Source organism: Littorina saxatilis, linkage group LG15, assembly GCF_037325665.1.
Source record: "Littorina saxatilis isolate snail1 linkage group LG15, US_GU_Lsax_2.0, whole genome shotgun sequence".
In the NCBI taxonomy this organism is placed as follows: Eukaryota; Metazoa; Mollusca; class Gastropoda; order Littorinimorpha; family Littorinidae; genus Littorina; species Littorina saxatilis.
In genome coordinates, this window is record NC_090259.1 from 22,649,759 (window position 1) to 22,671,297 (window position 21,539).

General features: G+C 44.1%; 1 protein-coding gene across 1 annotated transcript; it reads right to left on the reverse strand.

The window, feature by feature from the left end:
• Positions 1-15,607: 15,607 nt before the first annotated feature.
• On the reverse strand, positions 15,608-17,536 carry LOC138947958 (G-protein coupled receptor GRL101-like). Its single transcript, XM_070319483.1, has one exon. It carries the CDS (start codon positions 17,534-17,536, stop codon positions 15,608-15,610), a length of 1,929 nt encoding a protein of 642 aa, XP_070175584.1.
• Between the last annotated feature and the right edge of the window lie 4,003 nt (positions 17,537-21,539).

Genomic DNA, 21,539 nt, shown 5'->3' on the forward strand with positions numbered 1-21,539 from the left:
GAACAATGCTCAACCGAGGTTTCGAGTTGACCAAGAGGCGGCGGAGAGTAGGCTGAACATATGCTTGACAATTCATACACTGTCATTTCAAATGTATCGCCAACTTTTCGCCGACTTCTCGCCGACAAAAACTTGGCTAAACATCCGAGGAAAACATCAATGTGCACAACACTTGTGGCTCTAATGCAATGAACTAAGACATTATTACCTTACACGAGCATCTTGTGGGTCTAATGCAATGAGCTAAAGCATTGTTACCTTTCCACGAACCTCTTGTGGGTCTAACGCAATGAACAAAGACATTATTACCTTACACGAACATCTTGTGGGTCTAACGCAATGAACGAAGACATTATTACCTTACACAAACATCTTGTGGGTCTAACGCAATGAACTAAGACATTATTACTTCACACTAACATCTTGTGGATCTAACGCAATGAACTAAGACATTATTACCTTACACAAACATCTTGTGGGTCTAACGCAATGAACAAAAACAGTATTACCTTTCACAAACATCTTGTGAGTCTAACGCAATGAACTAAGACATTATTACCTCACACGAATATCTTGTGGGTCTAACGCAAGGAACAAAGACATTATTACCTTACACGAATCTCTTGTGGGTCTAACGCAATGAACTAAGACATTATTACCTTTCACAAACATCTTGTGGGTCGAACGCAAAGAACTAAGACATTATTACTTTACACGAACATCTTGTGGATCTAACGCAATGAACTAAGACATTATTACTGTACACGAACATCTTGTGGGTCTAACGCAATGAACTAAGACATTATTACTTTACACGAACATCTTGTGGATCTAACGCAATGAACTAAGACATTATTACTGTACACGAACAACTTGTGGGTCTAATGCAATGAACTAAGATATTATTACTTTACACGAACATCTTGTGGATCTAACGCAATGAACTAAGACATTAGTACTGTACACGAACATCTTGTGGGTCTAATGCAATGAACTAGCACACACAACTTTTTCTTGACAATCACCGGGTCAAAAATGGTCGCCCTTCATCCAAGCACCGTAGATTCAAAACGTACCGACACCGATTCATGCTCAACGTATATAGCGAAGACCCGCTCAATGTAGCGAAGACCGCGCCAATTACAGTACCTGATTCTGTGATACCTTAATATGATTGTTTTTATTTTTATTTTTTTTAATGTAACAGCTCCATGTGATACTGAAGAAAACATCTATTGCAATATTCTGATGGTGATACATATTAAGATGAATCAGCTCATTTATGACAAGACCAACAACCACACAAATATCACCAATCATGATAAGGGGGATAATCTATAAAAACACAAGACTTGTGATCAGTCAAGCTCATATTTACAAGACTGAAAAGAAGATAACATAGGTAAAAGTTTGGCATGATATGGGCACGGATTGGTGGAAGATAAGGGTGGTTAGGGGGATAACTGCTTTCGTGCGTGTGTGTGTTTGTGTGTGTGTATAAGAGAGAGAGAGAGAGAGAGAGAGAGAGAGAGAGAGAGAGAGAGATAATGTGTATGTGCGTGTGCGTGAGTTTGTGTGTAGGGCCTATGTTTGTGTGTAAATGAGTGTGTGTGTGTGTGTGTGTGTGTGTGTGTGTGTATGTGCGACTTGGGTTGTGTCTATGTGTGTGAATGTGTGTGTGTGTGAGAGAGAGAGAGAGAGAGAGAGAGAGAGAGATAATGTGTATGTGCGTGTGCGTGAGTTTGTGTGTAGGGCCTATGTTTGTGTGTGAATGAGTGTGTGGGTGTGTGTGTGTGTGTGTGTGTGTGTGTGTGTGTGTGCGACTTGGGTTGTGTCTATGTGTGTGAATGTGTGTGTGTGTGTGAGAGAGAGAGAGAGAGAGAGAGAGAGAGAGAGAGAGAGAGAGAGAGAGAGAGAGAGAGAGAGAGAGAGAGAGAGAGAGAGAGAGAGAGAGAGCGGATTTGTCCTTCGCTGGGGGTATGCAGTGCCTTGGCATTGAACTTCTACTTAATTATATTAAGGCCACAGAGAGAGAGAGAGAGAGAGAGAGAGAGAGAGAGAGGCACAGAGAGAGAGAGAGACAGAGTGAGCGAGCGAGTGAGCAAGAGAGAGAGATAGAGAGACACACACACACACACACACACACACACACACACACACACACACACACACTGAAACATCCTCGCCGAGACGATCGTAGCTTTGTCGTTCGTCGTTGTAAACCAAAGCTGCGATCGAGCGTATGGATCGTAGCGGTGTGCATTGCCTGGAGATCTCCCAAGGGAAAAACATTAGACGCAGTTTAATGAAATGTTGCGTTCCATCAGATCAATCAATCCCACACAGCGACTTATGATTATTATGAAAATGTTGTGAAAAGGGTTGATTCTGACCACAGTGTTTCCATGTTGACACAGGCGTTTTTGGAAATCGCTCTTCTCTCTTTGTAATCTCAAAAGGCCATTCTACAAGAAGAACTTTTTTTCTCATCAATACCACACCGGTGACACTGTGACGGTTCCCCTACGCTTTGTGTCCGGTGCCCTGACCCTTTGTGTTCGGTTCCCACTCGGTTCCCACACGCCAAAATTCGCGGACAAAACATCCATTTATGGTAGTATTACGCAATGTTGCTCTCTGAGAATGGTCTTGTTAGATCTGTGAGTGTTTACACTACATGCCTAGGTGCTGTTGGATTGAAGGTTTTTGATATTTTAGCCGTTATTAGGTAGAATGCCTTCCACTTTACTGCAAAACTGCATAATTCGTAGCATCGGCAAGAAATATCCTACCAAAAAATGCCTGCTTGGAACTGTCGTTGGTCCAGCAAAAAGTTCAACATGTCTGTAGCAGACAGCCCAAGTTTCAAGATTGTAGGGCCATCCAAACAGCCGTAATAATAAAACCAACAAAAGTAGTCAGTGAAATTGGCTGTGTTCGGTCCCCACACACTTTTGTGACGTAGGCGTGACGGTTCCCATAATTCATTGTGTCGGTCCCCACTTTCTGTGTCGGACCCCACTTTCGACCTAATTTCTCTGTGACGGACCCCACAACCAGCCTATTTTGTGTCGGTCCCCACACCTTCTTGGATTTATGACTTGCCGGTTACTTGTATCATTGTATTCATTGAATCTAATTGTCTCGGAGTTATTTTTCAGCAAAAACCGGCAAGGCAGCACCTTTTGTGATACCAAGTAAGTCAGATGACATCAGTATGTGTGTGTATGTGTGTGAGAGAGAGAGAGAGAGAGAGAGAGAGAGAGAGAGAGAGAGAAAGAGAGAGAGAGAGAGAGAGAGAGAGAGAGAGAGAGAGAGAGACTAACTTTATTAGTTTATGCCACAAATAATATATAACATTATTTATCTCTGGGACGGTTCCCAGTATACCAGCAAATTATGTGTTGATCCACTCACACCTTCTTGAACTGGCCTTCCCAATATCTACTCTTAGTCTTAAGGCCTTGGAGATATGCAATTTGGCACATTTTTAAAATAAAAGATCCACCTGTCGTATGTGAGATTCAGTTTTCAGAGCAAAATGCTGCCCAGGGACTTCTAGTGGTGATTGAAAAAAAAAAGAGTACTTGCCTGTGTCAAGTATGTGTCTTTATTCACGCTTGTTGTAAGAGGCAACTTTTCCCAGCTCCTTGTGTTCATGACTGCTTTCTCTTAAAATTAATTACTTTATGACAGTCAGAATACAATGGAACAAGGCTACATAAACCCTGACAGCCTACGACAACGGCCCGACTAAGGCTCAACACCGCGCCAATAAATTCAGCATTGGGCCAATGTTGGGCCATGATTGCTCCGTTTTCGTAGGCTATCAGGGTCAAAGATACATATTGGTAAACTAGTAAAATACATGTTCAGCATCATCAGCAATACCACAAAAGGATTAAAACAAGAAATTCCTCCGATAGGAACTACACCCCCGTCAAAGGGAAATAACCTTCTCAGTTGGTGGCAGTGAGAATGGTTATTTCCCTTTGACCAACGGGGGTGTCCGTCTATACCAGGCCTTGTATAATTTTAATCCACCAATAACTCCCTAACCGTGTGTTTGACTGGTCCCAATTTTTGTAAGGACCGTCTCAGGAATGTATAGAACCTGTTCACCAAGTTTGGTGACGATCGGTCCGTTCATTCTTGAGATCTACTTGCGAACACAAACACATCGAGTGAAACCTATACACACCCCTATACCGGGGGTGTAAAAATCCTATTAGCTGTATGTCAGCGGCACAATGCAACCAGAACCAGCGTTTATGTGGAGTGATCGGGTGCTGGTCACTACCGCGAGCGTCACTACCGCGAGTACCACTACCGCGTCTCACACTAAAGTTGTGTTTCCGTACCCGCGATAGCGTTTTTCCAGCGGTGCGACGAAAATCAAGCACATAGAAAATGACCAGGAGTGTTTCCACACGCGCGACGCGTTAGCGGCGCGACAAGCGGCAAGCGACGCGATTTTTTTGAAAGGGTCCTGGAGCGATTTTTTCGCGTTGTCGCGCGGCAACGCGGGAGTTTACAGATTTTACCGCATGTTTAAAACGCAAGTACGGAAACACGTCACGCGTTTGCGCGCGTTTTCTTTTGTCGGTGCCGCTGTCGCGGGTACGGAAACAGAACTTACCGCGAGTACGACACTACCGCGAGTACGACACTACCGCGAGTATAACACTACCGCGTGTCACACTACCGCGAGTATAACATTACCGCGTGTCATTTTATGACTTCCATGGCTGAAGGCAAAGGTTGAAATGTTTCCTTGAAATATAAAACAAAAAGGCCTGGTCTGTTCTCTGAACACTAATTCAATGTTTGTCATGCTAACCAAGAACTCAAAACGATCAGAACACACTATCAGAATACATATAGAATGGGTTGCTTCCAATCAAAGCCGTTAGAACACAAACTCACAAGAAGTAAGTTTGCATGCGTTCTCTCTACGGTTATGGTACTCGCGGTTGTGGTACGCGCGGTAGTGTGACACGCGGCAGTGTTATACTCGCGGTAGTGTCGTACTCGCGGTAGTGTGACACGCGGTAGTGTTACACGCGGTAGTGTCGTACTCGCCGTAGTGTGACACGCGGTAGTGACGCTCGCGGTAGTGTCGCACAACCGGAGTGATCTGGAAAGGTGTCAATCTCTCTCTCTCTCTCTCACTCTCTCTCTCTCTCTCTCTCTCTCTCTCTCTCTCTCTCTCTCTCTCTCTCTCACACACACATACACACACATACTGATGTCATCTGACTTACTTGGTATCACAAAAGGTGCTGCCTTGCCGGTTTTTGCTGAAAAATAACTCCGAGACAATTAGATTCAATGAATACAATGATACAAGTAACCGGCAAGTCATAAATCCAAGAAGGTGTGGGGACCGACACAAAATAGGCTGGTTGTGGGGTCCGTCACAGAGAAATTAGGTCGAAAGTGGGGTCCGACACAGAAAGTGGGGACCGACACAATGAATTATGGGAACCGTCACGCCTACGTCACAAAAGTGTGTGGGGACCGAACACAGCCAATTTCACTGACTACTTTTGTTGTTTTTATTATTACGGCTGTTTGGATGGCCCTACAATCTTGAAACTTGGGCTGTCTGCTACAGACATGTTGAACTTTTTGCTGGACCAACGACAGTTCCAAGCAGGCATTTTTTGGTAGGATATTTCTTGCCGATGCTACGAATTATGCAGTTTTGCAGTAAAGTGGAAGGCATTCTACCTAATAACGGCTAAAATATCAAAAACCTTCAATCCAACAGCACCTAGGCATGTAGTGTAAACACTCACAGATCTAACAAGACCATTCTCAGAGAGCAACATTGCGTAATACTACCATAAATGGATGTTTTGTCCGCGAATTTTGGCGTGTGGGAACCGAGTGGGAACCGAACACAAAGGGTCAGGGCACCGGACACAAAGCGTAGGGGAACCGTCACAGTGTCACCGGTGTGAATACGGGGTATACTTTGACCGGATGCGTATCGCTAGCGCTACGTGTCATTTGTGCTACGTGTCATTTGTCCTACGAGTAATTTGTGCTACGTGCCGCTATCGCTACGTTGATTAGTGCTACAAATAATTTGTCTATGAGTCGCTATCATTCGTTCATTATCACTACGTGTCGACAGCACTACATCTTTTAGCGCTACGTGTCATTATCGCTACGTGTCAATACCACTACTTACTGACGACTCTCTGTTTCTCATTTTTTCTCTCGCCCTCACTCCTTCTGGTTTGTTTGTGTATATGTATTGTATGTGTGTCTGTTTCAGTGTGTGTGTCAGTGTGTGTGTGTGTGTGTGTGTGTGTGTGTGTGTGTGTGACTCTCTCTATCTCTCACTCGCTCGCTCACTCACTCTGTCTCTCTTTCTGCCTCTCTCTCTCTCTCTCCCACTAGCAGACTATGTTCAACCGATATTACAAGAAAGTGGGGTGAACCCAGGTAGGATGGCCCAAATTCCCATTAACCCCTTCCCCTTTGGTTCATGGAGTCCCCCATTATCATCCCTGATCATGATCTGGGTATAACAAAGAAAGATAACCCTGTGCTTGTCTCATCAATAGTAAGAGAAATAATCTCAAACAGTTACAAAGATCACCTACAAATATTTACTGACGGCTCAAAACAAAATGATGGCCAAGCCGGCTGTGCTTTTGTCATCCCTGACCTCAAAATAACTAAAAAATTCAAACTCAACCAGGATGTGTCCATTTTCACTGCAGAAATGTACGCCATCTTAAGAGCATGCCACTATATCAATGACCTCCCTCAACCCCCAACAAGAGTCGTGATCCTCTCCGACTCAAAATCAGCTCTGACTGCTCTCCAAAATGGTTCCAGAAACCGGGAAGAGCTTCAGACGGAAATATTGTTCCTCTGTCACCAGATCATTGCCTCTGGAACAGAATTGACCCTTATGTACATCCCCTCACACACGGGGATCAGAGGCAATGATATGGCTGACAGAGCAGCAAAAGAATCTGTCACAGATCAAGCAGAATTTCATGACCTCAAATTAACAAAGACGGAAGCAAAACACAAAATGGCCAAAGTTGCCTGGCGTCACTGGGAAACAGAATTAAAAACAGAAGGCGATGCCCATGGTTGGCTTATTCTGCCCCGACAAACAAAACAAAACAGGCCTACACTCCCCACCCCCCTCCTTAAAATACTTCGCAGAATTCGCACGGATGGATGCGCTCACAAGTTCTTTCCCCGTCTCTGTGAATGTGGAAAGCTAATATCTTTTTTACACCTCTTTGACCGCTGCCAATCACTCCAACAAGATTTCCGCAACCTACACACCCTTGTCAACGAACATAAACTGAAACCCCATGAGTTTTTAGATGAACATTGCACGCTTCAATGGAAGCCAGCATACACCCTGTGTCTCTCAATACATAAGGCTGAAATAGGACATCTGTTTTGAAAACTTCATCCCCTCTCCTCCTTCCCACCCCTCAACCCTCTCTCCCACCGACCCCCCCCCCCCCCCCCACGTCCAACAACCAAAGCGCCTACAACACCTATCACATAGCTCTATTCAAACAAGGCTAAATCACATACACCGCCCTCCTACCTGAACTTAAGTTCCCCATTCTGATATATTATTTTAGCAAGTTATATTTAATATTCTTATTTGGCTAATAATTATTTTTATGTTTCTAGTTACGTATTTATTTACTTATTCAGCCAGTTCTTTATTACATTATTTTGGCATTATCCAAAAGTCTAAAAAATATTTTACATAAATAAAAAAACAAATAAGCCTACAAAACCGCTCCACTTCAACTATATTTCGCGTACACTATGGCAACAACCCCAACAAAATCTTTACTTCCATCCCCATTTTGAAATATCGCAACAACAGACTTCCAGATCTATAACACGATCATATGTGTTCTCTGTTTGCATGTCTGTCCAGTGTCCTGTCCCCCCATAAAGCATATCAACTCTACCTGTCCCAAGATAGGCCAATTGGTTCTAAGAGGACGTTAAAACTAATTATCATCTCTCTCTGTGGCCTCACAATAAACCATTCTGAGTTCTGAGTTCTCTCTCTCTCTCTCTCTCTCTCTCTCTCTCTCTCTCTCTCTCTCTCTCTCTCTCTCTCTCTCTCTCTCTCTCTCTCTCTCTCTCTCTCTTATGTTCGTTTGTATGTATGGTTTTGTTTGTTTGTTTAGTCTGTTAATCGTTTGTTTGTTCGGTTGTTTGCTTTTTACATTCAGTCAAGTTTTGACTAAATGTTTTAACATAGAGGGGGAATCGAGACGAGGGTCGTGGTGTATGTGTGTGTGTCTGTGTGTGTGTGTGTCTGTGTGTGTGTGTAGAGCGATTCAGAGTAAACTACTGGACCGATCTTTCAATCAATCAATAGGAAGCTTATATAGCGCGTATTCCGTGGGTCCAGTCCTAACCCTAAGTTGTCAACACAGGACTAACAAAGAAACTAACATCTACAGACGGACACGAACCCTATCACACACTAGCAAACCCTGTTAAACATACAACAAACAACTGTTGAGCAACAATGTACACATCAATAGCTAGGTCCAAACAAAATAATATTAAGCACAAAGAAAACACCTCTCACAGAGCACAGCACAAGAGTGTCTTTTGGGGCACAACACATCACGTCGAACATGAAAGTCGCAGCCAGCTACGGGAAGAACTGAGTCTTCAACCTACTCTTGAACGCGTCAAGAGAGGGGCTCTGGCGAAGCTCAAGCGGCATGGAGTTCCAGACATTTTACATGAGAGTTCCTGGGTATGATATCCCCAGACTTTTTTTTTCTCAATTTTTTTTATAAATGTCTTTGATGACGTCATATCATATACTTTTGTAAAAGTTGAGGCGGCACTGTCACACCCTCATTTTTCAATCAAATTAATGGAAATTTTTGTAAAGCAATCTTCGACGAGAAAGAGAGAGTGTGCGAGAGAGAGAGAGAGAGAGAGAGAGAGAGAGAGAGAGAGAGAGAGAGAGAGACAGAGAGACAGAGACAGAGACAGAGAGTGTGCGAGAGAGAGAGAGAGAGAGAGAGAGAGAGAGTGTGCGAGAGAGAGAGAGAGAGAGTGTGCGAGAGAGAAAGAGAGAGTGTGCGAGAGAGAGAGAGAAAGTGTGCGAGAGAAAGAGAGAGAGAGAGAGAGTGTGCGAGAGAGAGAGAGAGAGAGAGAGAGTGTGCGAGAGAGAGAGAGTGTGTGCGAGAGAGAGAGAGAGAGTGTGCGAGAGAGAGAGAGAGAGTGTGTGCGAGAGAGAGAGAGAGAGTGTGCGAGAGAGAGAGAGAGTGTGCGAGAAAGAAAGAGAGAGAGAGAGTGTGCGAGAGAGACAGAGAGTGAGAGAGAGAGAGAGAGAGAGAAAGAGGTAATAATAGAGAGGAGAGACAGCGAGAGAGAGAGAGAGAGAGAGAGAGAGAGAGTGCGAGAGAGAGAGAGAGTGTGCGAGAGAGAGAGAGAGAGTGAGCGAGAAAGAGAGAGAGAAAGTGTGCGAGAGAGAGAGAGTGTGTGCGAGAGAGAGAGAGAGAGTGCGAGAGAAAGAGAGAGAGAGAGAGAAAGAGAGTGTGCGGGAGAGAGAGAGAGACAGAGAGAGAGAGAGAGAGAGTGTGCGAGAGAGAGAGAGAGAGAGAGAGTGTGCGAGAGAGAGAGAGAGTGTGTGCGAGAGAGAGAGAGAGAGAGAGTGTGCGAGAGAGAGAGAGAGTGTGTGCGAGAGAGAGAGAGAGAGTGTGCGAGAGAGAGAGAGAGTGTGCGAGAAAGAAAGAGAGAGAGAGAGTGTGCGAGAGAGACAGAGAGTGAGAGAGAGAGAGAGAGAGAGAGAGAGAGAGAGAGAGAGAGAGAGAGAGAAAGAGGTAATAATAGAGAGGAGAGACAGCGAGAGAGAGAGAGAGAGAGAGAGAGAGAGAGAGAGAGTGCGAGAGAGAGAGAGTGTGCGAGAGAGAGAGAGTGAGCGAGAAAGAGAGAGAGAGAGAGTGTGCGAGAGAGAGAGAGAGAGAGAGTGTGCGAGAGAGAGAGAGAGAGAGAGAGTGCGAGAGAAAGAGAGAGAGAGAGAGAGTGTGCGGGAGAGAGAGAGAGAGAGAGAGAGAGAGTGTGCGAGAGAGAGAGAGTGTGCGAGAGAGAGAGAGAGTGCGAGAGAGAGTGTGTGTGCGAGAGAGAGAGAGAAAGAGAGAGTGTGCGAGAGAGAGAGAGAGTGTGCGAGAGAGAGAGAGAGAGTGTGCGAGAGAGAGAGAGTGAGAGAGTGTGCGAGAGAGAGAGAGAGTGTGTGCGAGAGAGAGAGAGTGTGCGAGAGAGAGAGAGAGTGTGCGAGAGAGAGAGAGAGAGAGGGTGTGTGCGAGAGAGAGAGAGAGAGAGAGACGAGAGAGAGAGAGAGAGAGAGAGAGACAGAGAGAGAGAGAGAGAGTGTGCGAGAGAGAGAGAGAGAGAGAGAGAGAGAGAGAGAGAGAGAGAGAGAGAGAGAGAGAGAGAGAGAGAGAGAGAGAGAGAGAGAGAGAGAGAGAGAGAACTCGAACTCGAACTCGAAAACTTTATTACCGAGGGATGATAGCATTAGGTCCATATGGTCCTTTCTTACAGCTAGTCCCTACTATAATACACACATGAAACAAAGAACAAATATGAAGAATGAAAACATTTAAACAAAAAATCAAATAAAACAAAATTATGTGGGGAAAAGTATAACAAAATAAAAATAAAAAATTCAAAAGTGTGCTTGTTAATGGAAGCATACTATACACTTTCTCTTTCACACACACTCGCACAAATTGTACACCGACTTAGTCGTTAGAGAGGTGCTTTCGGAGCTGTCTTTTAAAAGAAGATAATGACAGACATGACTTGATATTTACAGGTAGTGAATTCCAAAGGAACGCACCAGAATAAGAGAGAGTGTGCGAGAGAGAGAGTGTGCAAGAGAGAGAGAGAGAGAGAGAGAGTGTGCGCGAGAGACAGCGAGAGAGAGAGAGAGAGAGAGTGTGTGTGCGAGAGAGAGAGAGTGTGTGCGAGAGAGAGTGAGAGAGAGAGAGAGAGAGAGAGAGTGTGCGAGAGAGAGAGCGAGAGAGAGAGAGAGAGAGAAAGAGGTAATGATAGAAAGAGAGGAGAGACAGCGAGAGAGAGAGAGACAGCGAGAGAGAGAGAGAGAGAGTGTGCGAGAGAGAGAGAAAGAGAGAGAGAGAGAGAGAGAGAGGGAGAGAGAGATAGAGAGAGTGTGCAAGAGAGAGAGAGAGAGTGCGAGAGAGAGAGAGAGAGTGTGCGAGAGAGAGAGAGAGTGTGCGAGAGAGAGAGAGAGAGAGAAAGAGAGTGTGCAAGAGAGAGAGAGAGAGTGTGTGCGAGAGAGAGAGAGTGTGTGTGTGCGAGAGAGAGAGAGTGTGTGTGTGCGAGAGAGAGAGAGAGACAGCGAGAGAGAGAGAGAGAGAAAGAGAGAGTGTGCGAGACAGAGAGAGAGAGAGAGAGTGCGACAAAGAGAGAGAGTGTGCGAGAGAGAGAGAGAGAGTGTGTGCGAGAGAGAGAGAGAAAGAGAGAGTGTGCGAGAGACAGCGAGCTCTTTCTCTGTCTGTCTGTCTGTTAATCCCCCCCCTCTCTCTCTCCCGATCTATTTTCATAAAAGAATTTGGGAGAGAAGAAAAGGTTTCAATATCCTCGGTTATACCTTGTGTCAATACTTGTATTTAAAAATATATGCAATACACTGTCTTACAATTTGTCAAAAACAAAGCCCTTTTAATAGTTTATTCTAAAAAGATCAAAATCCGAAAGAAACAACTGAAAATCATGCAGAGACTTTCTTCCAAAAATTACAAATCTCTGTCAAAATGAAAGGAACAACAAAATATTCCTTCAGAGAGAGCGAGAGAGAGAGAGAGAGAGAGAGAGAGAGAGAGAGAGAGAGAGAGAGAGAGAGAGAGAGAGAGAGAGAGAGAGAGAGACACACAAGACAAGACAAGACAAGACAAGACAAGACAAAGACAAATTCTTTATTAACGATGGTATTGGCATAAGCAAACATGTGCTTTTGTACATCCAGCCCTTGCCCATGGGAGGGTTTAATCTAACGATAATACGTTTAAAAATGTTAGAACATGAATCAAAGAGGTAATAACAAGTCGCGTAAGGCGAAATTACAACATTTAGTCAAGCTGTCGAACTAACAGAATGAAACTGAACTCACTGCATTTTTACAGCAAGAGCGTATACTCGTAGCATCGTCAGTCCACCGCTCGATGCAAAGGCAGTGAAATTGACAAGAAGAGCGGGGTAGTAGTTGCGCTGAGAAGGATAGCACGCTTTTCTTTATCTCTATTCTTTGTAACTTTCTGAGCGTGTTTTTAATCCAAACATATCACATCTATATGTTTTTGGAATCAGGAACCCACAAGGAATAAGATGAAATTGTTTTTAAATCGATTTCGGAAATTTTATTTTAATAATAATTTTTATATTTTTAATTTTCAGAGCTTGTTTTTAATCCAAATATAACATATTTATATGTTTTTGGAATCAGAAAATGATGAAGAATAAGATAAACGTAAATTTGGATCGTTTTAAAAACAAATTTTGTTTTTTACAATTTTCAGATTTTTAATGACCAAAGTCATTAATTAATTTTTAAGCCACCAAGCTGAAATGCAATACCGAAGTTCGGCCTTCGTCGAAGATTGCTGGGCCAAAATTTCAATCAATTTGATTGAAAAATGAGGGTGTGACAGTGCCGCCTCAACTTTTACAAAAAGCCGGATATGACGTCATCAAAGGTATTTATCGAAAAAAAGAAAAAAACGTCCGGGGATATCATTCCCAGGAACTCTCATGTCAACTTTCATAAAGATCGGTCTAGTAGTTTGGTCTGAATCGCTCTACACACACACACAGACAGACAGACAGACAGACAGACACACAGACACACAGACACACACACACACACACAGACACACGCACATACACCACGACCCTCGTCTCGATTCCCCCCTCGATGTTAAAACATTTAGTCATAACTTGACTAAATGTAAAAAGCAAACAACCGAACAAACAAACGATTAACAGACTAAACAAACAAACAAAAACATACATACAAACTAAGAGAGAGAGAGAGAGAGAGAGAGAGAGAGAGAGAGAGAGAGAGAGAGAGAGAGAGAGAGAGAGAGAGAGAGAGAGAGAGAGGGGGCAGAGAGAGAGACAGAGTGAGTGAGCGAGCGAGTGAGCAAGAGAGAGAGACACACACACACACACACACTGAAACAGACACACACACGCACACACATACACAGACATACATAGGCCTATTATACACACACAAACCAGGAGTGAGAGCGAGAGAAAATATGAGAAAGAGAAAGTCGTCAGTAAGTTGTGGCATTGACACGTAGCGATAATGACACGTAGCGCTAAAAGATGTAGTGCTGTCGACACGTAGTGATAAAGAACGAATGATAGCGACTCATAGTCATAGACAAATTATTTGTAGCACTAATCAACGTAGCGATAGCAGCACGTAGCACAAATGACACGTAGGACAAATGACACGTAGCACAAATGACACGTAGCGCTAGCGATACGCACCTCTTATACCTCCTACTTTGCTTTTTGACCTATGCAGAATAATCACTTGTCGCAAACCTGAACTTTGGTAAGGCCTGTCTTACACTGTGCCGAATATCCTTGCGAATATGAACATGTTGTATTCGGCAAAAACCAAACGAATGAACAGGGAAATTCGAAGCCTTACCGATCATTGCGAATGCATACAAATCCATTATACGAATGCCTTGCGGGCGTATTACGAACGTTGCGAGTGGCCCTGCGAGTGTTGCGAGTGCTTGCAAACATTTTACGAATAAAGCGATTATGCAATTCGCATTGTTCGTAATACTGCTCTTACACTGTGCCGAATTTCCCTTGCGAATAGAATTCGCCAATAATTCGTAATGATCGGGACATGGTCGCAAGACATTCGTAAATGTTCCTAACCATTCGCCCCCATTCGTCTCTTGTTGCGAATATTAGCAACATGCTTCTAATATTCGCAAGGAAGGCATATTCGTAAGCCATTCGTAATCATCGTAAAGGTATTCGTAGCGCTCGCAAGGCATTCGCAATGATCGGTAGACATTCGCACGCACTCGCAACCATTCGTAAGACATTCGCAAGAAATGTGTATATGAAAAGGTTATATTAGGCCCAAAAAAGAGACGAATGGACAGGAACAATATTGGTCATTCAAAGCCTTACGAATCCTTGCGAATGTCTTACGAATGGTTGCGAGTGCTTGCGAATGTCTACCGATCATTGCGAATGCATACGAATCCATATTCGCAAGGATATTCGGCACAGTGTAAGACAGGCATAACGAATGTTTGCGAATGCCTTGCGAGCGTTACGAATACATTGCGATGTTTACGAATGTTCGCAATAATATTCGGCACAGCGTAAGACAGTCATAACGAATGGTTGCGAATGCATTGCAAGCGTTACGAATACCTTGCGATGATTACAACTGTCTTGCGAATACTTACGAGTACGTTGGGAAAAAGTTAAAAATATTACTTCCTTGTGAATATTAGGAAAATGTTGCTGTGTTCAAAACAAGAGACGAATAGTAGCGAATGGTTAAGAACATTTACGAATGTCTTGCGACCATGTCCCGATCATTGTGAATTATTGGAAAATTCTATTCGCAAGGGTAATTCGGTACAGTGTAAGAGTAGCATAATGGAAACAAAAACAAGCCCTTAAAGTGGTAAAAGTGCTAATTCTATAACTTTCTCAGATTTTTTGATTTTTTTAAACATTCAATTTTACATTGAGTGTATCCGAGTTTCAGAATACTGCTTCAACTAGTAAATAGTTGACTTTGTACGAAAAATACCTTTAATTTAGTATATCACATCATATGTTTAGCTTGAAAAGCAACGATATTTCGCGTCTACGTATTTTGAGAATTTAGTGTTTTTCATCTGCATCGCGTTATATTTCAGTTAGCTGAACCTTTTTCTCAAATGTACTTTTAAGGTCAAATTTGATATTTTTGTCATTACAACATTTCTCCTAATAAAATGATAAAAAAAAATCAAATTGTTCTAACTTTTTTCAATTTGTCAGTCTAAAAAAAAAGGGATTCTTGCCCGCTTTTAAAGTTTAATAACTCACAATGTATCAATCGTACAAATTTCATATTTTGTACAACACTTGTAAAAGTACTTTGACATACACAACATAACTTACAAGACAGCTGTTCAATTTTAAAGCAATAAAAGCACTGTAAAATGCCTCGATATGCACTGTTTACCCTTAAGACAAAAAACCACTCGTGTTGTAACCTCTATATAAAATCTCACTGCACAAAAAACGGTAAGGATATTGATTTTTGGTATGTGTCCTAATGGAGGGATGTTCTTATTCTATGTAAAACCTTGGCCAAATCTGAGAAGATGAGCCGTAAGGTGAGTACCGTACCTTGAGCAGGTGACTCGGCACATAAATAGAAAAAGAAACTTTTCGACCGAAAAGTCTTCGCTCGGTTAGTTTCATGGTGAAGCAGCGAGGGTTGAACGGTGAGAGGATGAGTTAACGCTGCTCTCTCTGAGTTAAACAGCTCTCACCCCTGTCTTTATTCGTTCGTTTCCTTTTGACCTTCTGGGTTGGTGTTACGGCGATGCAGCAAGAGCTGCTGCAAGAGCCTTTCCTCGGCAGCTCTCTGTCGCCTCTCCAGCACCATGTTGAGCGTGTAGAGGAAGGGGTTAATCGCCGAGTTGAGCGGCAGCACCAGGATGGCCATGGCCACGTTCACTTCGCCAGGGATGACCGCCCCGCTGCGGGCTAGCACACCCAGCAAACCTATTGGGAACCAGCACGTGAAATCAGACACCACCACAACAGCCAATCGTCGGGCTATCCTCGCGTCACGTGATACGTTGGCAGTGTGCGCGGCTACAGAGATTTTGTTCATGTTGACGGACACGTAGATGAAGAGCTGGCCTACAGCGATGAAAACGAAGAGGAGGAAGTTGAAGACGATCATGACGGCGAAGGCGTAGTCACGGCCAGCAAAGTCAGTCCTCGTGATGGGCAGCGGCACGCAGATCCCTGTCTGGCTGTAGAAACGCCAGTGTGACGTCACTGGCAGGAGCGGCACCGCGGCCACACAGCAGCCAACCAACCACGTGACGACACAGGCTGAGTGCGCAGAATGGAGGTGGAAGTGGGCCTGTGAGAAGGGGAAGCGCAACACGAGGAACCTGTCCAAGGTGATGAGACAGATGTTCATGGCGGACACCTCGCTGGACAGAATGCAGAGAAAGCCAGCCACAGCGCACGTCTGGCTGTTTCTCCAGCCTACTTCCTCCCACAGGTAGTTGCCCAGGTACAGCCGGTCAGCCGTGCCGATCACCACCAGGTAGGCGCCCATCAGAAAGTCCGCCACACACAGGTGGATGACGAAGGCCAGAAAGCCCGACTTCTTGCCTTTCGTCTCAACGAAGCCGCGGACGATGAAGCTGACCAGGTTGCCGGTGAGAGCCAAGGCAGCGAACACGGAGAGCGCCACGCGGTATACGTCTGAGCGGAGCAAAGCGTCGCAGGATGACACCTCGTCAGTTGGGGCCCAGCACTTGCTGGCGCTGAGTCCTGGCGGCATCATGGCGGGACAGCACAGCTTGTAGTTATCGGCGTACACAACCTGCAGACCCTGCATGCCCTGGAACAGAGTCCTGGAAAAGGAGTTAGCCGGGCAACCTCGGACATCTAACACACGCAGTGAGAATGTCTTTTGCTCGCCTCCACGGCCTTCTAACAGCTGTTGTGCGCCTGAGTGCGAGAGGTTTAGCTTTTCTAACTGCCTGAACGGTGCGACTGCAGAGAACTCAAATATCGCCATCGGTACTCGAGACAAATCCAGATGACGAAGTGTTGTCACCTCAGACGACAGCGAATCGTTGTCAGTGAACAAAAAGACAATGGGGTTCCCCGCAAGAAACAGAACTTGTAAATTTGGAAACCTTTTCACGTTAGCAACACTTACGGAAGCGATCTGGTTGTCGCTGAGATCTAGGCTGCGGAGGTTAGGAAGGTTGACGTCATCAAGGCGCATGACACCACATCTGGCCAAACTGAGAAAAACAAGCATGGTGTTGCTGCTCAGCGCTGTCAGCTGCATGCCGCTGTCCCTGACGTCCAGATAGCGCACTGCGAGGTGGAGGTGTGCGGAGAAGGGCTGTGTGCAGAGATAGGACAGGCCATGGCACGTGCAGTTAGTTGGGCACCCCAAGTTACAGAAAATCTCGTCGTCAAACTCTGGACACTGCGGGATGTCGTCACACAGATGACGTGTGTGCAGGCACACGGCGGACCCCCGGCACCTGTAGAAGCCTGGACACGTGTAGCTGGGACAGTCCGCCTCGTCCTCCCTACCCGGACAGTCGTGCACCCCGTTACAGCGCACGTACACAGGGAAACAGTAGTGTGTGGTCACACACATAAAGTGGGACTCCGGGCAGGCGAAAGACGCATTGCTGAGGTCAGACAAGGCGAGCGGGCGCATCATGACAAAACCTAACCGGTCAAAGTCTATAATGGCAGGGTAGAATAACTCCAACCGCCCCGCCGTTCTTGCGTTGTAGCACGACCGTTCGTCGCTGGCGTCACGGCAGTCAACTATGTGATCACAATGTTTCCTTGAAGGAATACACTGAAGAAAAAAAGAAATAGAAGAAAACTGTCTTCAAGAGGACGCAATGAGAGAGAGAGAGAGAGAGAGAGAGAGAGAGAGAGAGAGAGAGAGAGAGAGAGAGAGAGAGAGAGAGAGAGAGAGAGAGAGAGAGAGAGAGAGAGAGAGGGGGGTTGACACACTTAGTTCCGAGTAGAGCTTTTATGAATTAAGACATGCTGCGTAATCTAGTTTCTGAGTGTGTGTGTGTGTATGTGTGTGTGTGTGTGGGTGTGTCTGTGAGTATGTCTGGGTGTGTCTGTGTGTACGTGTTTGTGGGGATTACGTGTATTTGTGTGTGTGTGTGTGTGTGTGTGTGTGTGTGTGTGCGTGCGTGCGCGCACGTGTGTGGTTGTGTGCAATCGTGCGTGCGTGTGTGTGTGTGTTTACGTGCGTTTGTGTGTGTGTGTATGTGCGTGCGTGCGTTTGTGTGTGTGTGTGATGTGCGCGCGCTCAAACGTATGACGCACCTGTCCACTCTGGCACATGAAATGAACACTGTCCGCGCATAACGGGAACACGCAAAAGTCCTCATCGCTTCCATCCCAGCAATCCTGCCGGAAGTCGCACACTGTACTGTAGGGAACATGCGCTGTCTCACTTTCACACCGGAAGTAAGGAGACCCAGACGTCACAGACACTTTCGCAACGTTTTCAACTTTGCACGTTGACGACACGGGCATTCCCCACTTTGCGCTCTCTTGGCTGTACGTGATGACGTCACTTTTTGCAAAACACTCACATGTGACGTCACAGGCCAAAAAAGAGTGCGTCCAATGGTGATCAGGACAGCGGACCAATTGGGAGGGAAGGTTCTGGTACTGGACTGTGTCTTCCCTTACAACGCGGGGCAGCTGTATTGTGCCTGGCAATATCCCGCTGGACAGGCCCGATTCTTCGTTGAGATCGTATTCACACAGGTACGAACTATTTTTTTCTTCAAAGCAAGGAAGCATCTCGAAGTAACGTCCATTGCGCATGGAGGAGACAGCACAGTCGAAAACAGTCTGTGGGGGATTACCCAACGCTGGTATTAAGGCCACGGAGCCGTCTCCCCATCTGTAGGTTGACCTGTAGCTGCGAAAAGCATTCTTCTATTTATCAACTGAACTCGAGGAGTGTTGAGCCTGGATGCTCTTCGTACAGGGTGAAAATTAAAATGGGCGGCTTTGAAGAAAGTCAATGACAAAATCTAAAAAAAAAACTACTCTGCGCATGAAGCAGTTAGATTGTTGATTTGTGCTATGTTTCCAAGTGGAAGTAATGTCTTACATTGCATGCACAAGCCTGGGCCCGTATGCATGAACTGGAAGTCAGAAACACTGGAAGTAGAGGCCTCTTTTGAAAGTGGGAACTCCGGCCCGAAGTTAACTTTCTAACTGTTCCCTATGCATGAACGACGTAGTGCTGATTTCGAGAGTATTCGGTCAAGGTCGCGAAGATTGGGGGAATCCCAACTAGTACATGCGTTTGTTAACGGTAAGCTTGGCGACCAGAAGAAACAAGTCTCATCGCGAGTTCAAAAGGGCGAACGTTGAGCGCGCTGTAGTACTAACAGCGTTATTGCTGTTGTTTTTTGAATGGTTAAACGAAAGGGTCGGTTCAAACCTGTGATGATTGTCTTGGAATCGAATGACTGCCTAGCTATGACAATGACTTTGTTGACCTGAATGTTAGGGAGAAAAATAAATGATTATGTTGAACTTTTTTTCTCCTTTTTAATTTTTTTTTTTTATCTCAGTTGCATGCAGGCAGCTTCAACCCTTTCTGTTTTGCCTCTTTTTTTTAATTTTTTTTTACATTTAGTCAAGTTTTGACTAAATGTTTTAACATAGAGGGGGAATCGAAACGAGGGTCGTGGTGTATTGGTGTGTGTGTGTGTGTGTGTGTGTGTGTGTCTGTCTGTCTGTCTGTCTGTGTGTGTGTAGAGCGATTCAGACTAAACTACTGGACCGATCTTTATGAAATTTGACATGAGAGTTCCTGGGTATGATATCCTCGGACGTCTTTTTCTTTTTTTCGATAAATACCTTTGATGACATCATATCCGGCTTTTTGTAAAAGTTGAGGCGGCACTGTCACACCCTCATTTTTCAATTAAATTGATTGAAATTTTGGCAAAGCAATCTTCGACGAAGGCCGGGGTTTGGTATTGCATTTCAGCTTGGTGGCTTAAAAACTAATGAGTGAGTTTGGTCATTAAAAATCGGAAACTTGTAATTAAAATTATTGTTTTATTAAACGATCCAAAAACAATTTCATCTTATTTTTCGTCATTTTCTGATTCCAAAAACATATACATTATGTTATATTTGGATTAAAAACAAGCTCTGAAAATTAAAAATTAAAAAAGTATGATCAAAATTAAATTTCCGAAATCGATTCAAAATCTATTTTCATCTTATTCCTTGTCGGTTCCTGATTCCAAAAACATATAGATATGATATGTTTGGATTAAAAACACGCTCAGAAAGTTAAAACGAAGAGAGGTACAGTAAAGCGTGCTATGAAGCACAGCGCAATCGCTACCGCGCCAAACAGGCTCGTCACTTTCACTGCCTTTTGCACTAGACGCGGACTACGTTCAGTTTCATTCTGTGAGTTCCACAGCTTGACTAAATGTAGTAATTTCGCCTAACGCGACTTTTGACTAAATGTTTTAACATAGAGGGGGAATCGAGACGAGGGTCATGGTGTATGTGTGTATGTGTGTATGTGTGTGTGTGTGTGTGTGTGTGTGTGCGTGTGTGTGTGTAGAGCGATTCAGAGTAAACTACTGGACCGATCTTTATGAAATTTGACATGAGAGTTCCTGGGTATGATATCCCCGGACATTGTTTTCATTTTTTCGATAAATGTCTTTGATGACGTCACATCCGGCTTTTTGTAAAAGTTGAGGCGGCACTGTCACACCCTCATTTTTCAATCAAATTGATTGAAATTTTGGCCAAGCAATCTTCGACGAAGGCCGGACTTCGGTATTGCATTTCAGCTTGGTGGCTTAAAAATTAATTAATGACTTTGGTCATTAAAAATCTGAAAATTGTAAAAAAAAAATGTTTTTTATAAAACGATCCAAATTTACGTTCATCTTATTCTTCATCATTTTCTGATTCCAAAAACATATAAATATGTTATATTTGGATTAAAAACAAGCTCTGAAAATTAAAAAAAATTAAAAATTATGATCAAAATTAAATTTTCGAAATCAATTTAAAAACACTTTCATCTTATTCCTTGTCGGTTCCTGATTCCAAAAACATATAGATATGATATGTTTGGATTAAAAACACGCTCAGAAAGTTAAAACGAAGAGAGGTACAGTAAAGCGTGCTATGAAGCACAGCGCAACCGCTACCGCGCCAAACAGGCTCGTCACTTTCATTGCCTTTTGCACTAGCGGCGGACTACGTTCAATTTCATTCTGTGAGTTCCACAGCTTGACTAAATGTAGTAATTTCGCCTTACGCGATTTGTTTTTTGTTATCGGGGAGCATTCTTCTTTATTGATCTTTTTACATTTAGTCAAATTTTGACTAAATAGTCAGTCGGCTAAGGACCGTTTTGGTTACTTTTTGGCGTCACGTTAGCAAACACTTTTTTCTGATAGATTTTAACACCACAACACTAAATCGAAAGTTTTGGGGCAATATTCCAAACCACCGGTGAGAAAAACGTTGGTTTGTGTGTATGTTTTCCTTCTTTGGCGTTACTATTCTTGTTTTGAGGGTTGGGTTCATAAAACGGACATAAAACTTAAACCGCTTGACAGAAATTATATAACTGTAAATCATTCGAAAGGGAAGGCATTCATGTACACGTTTGTGCCACTTAAAAT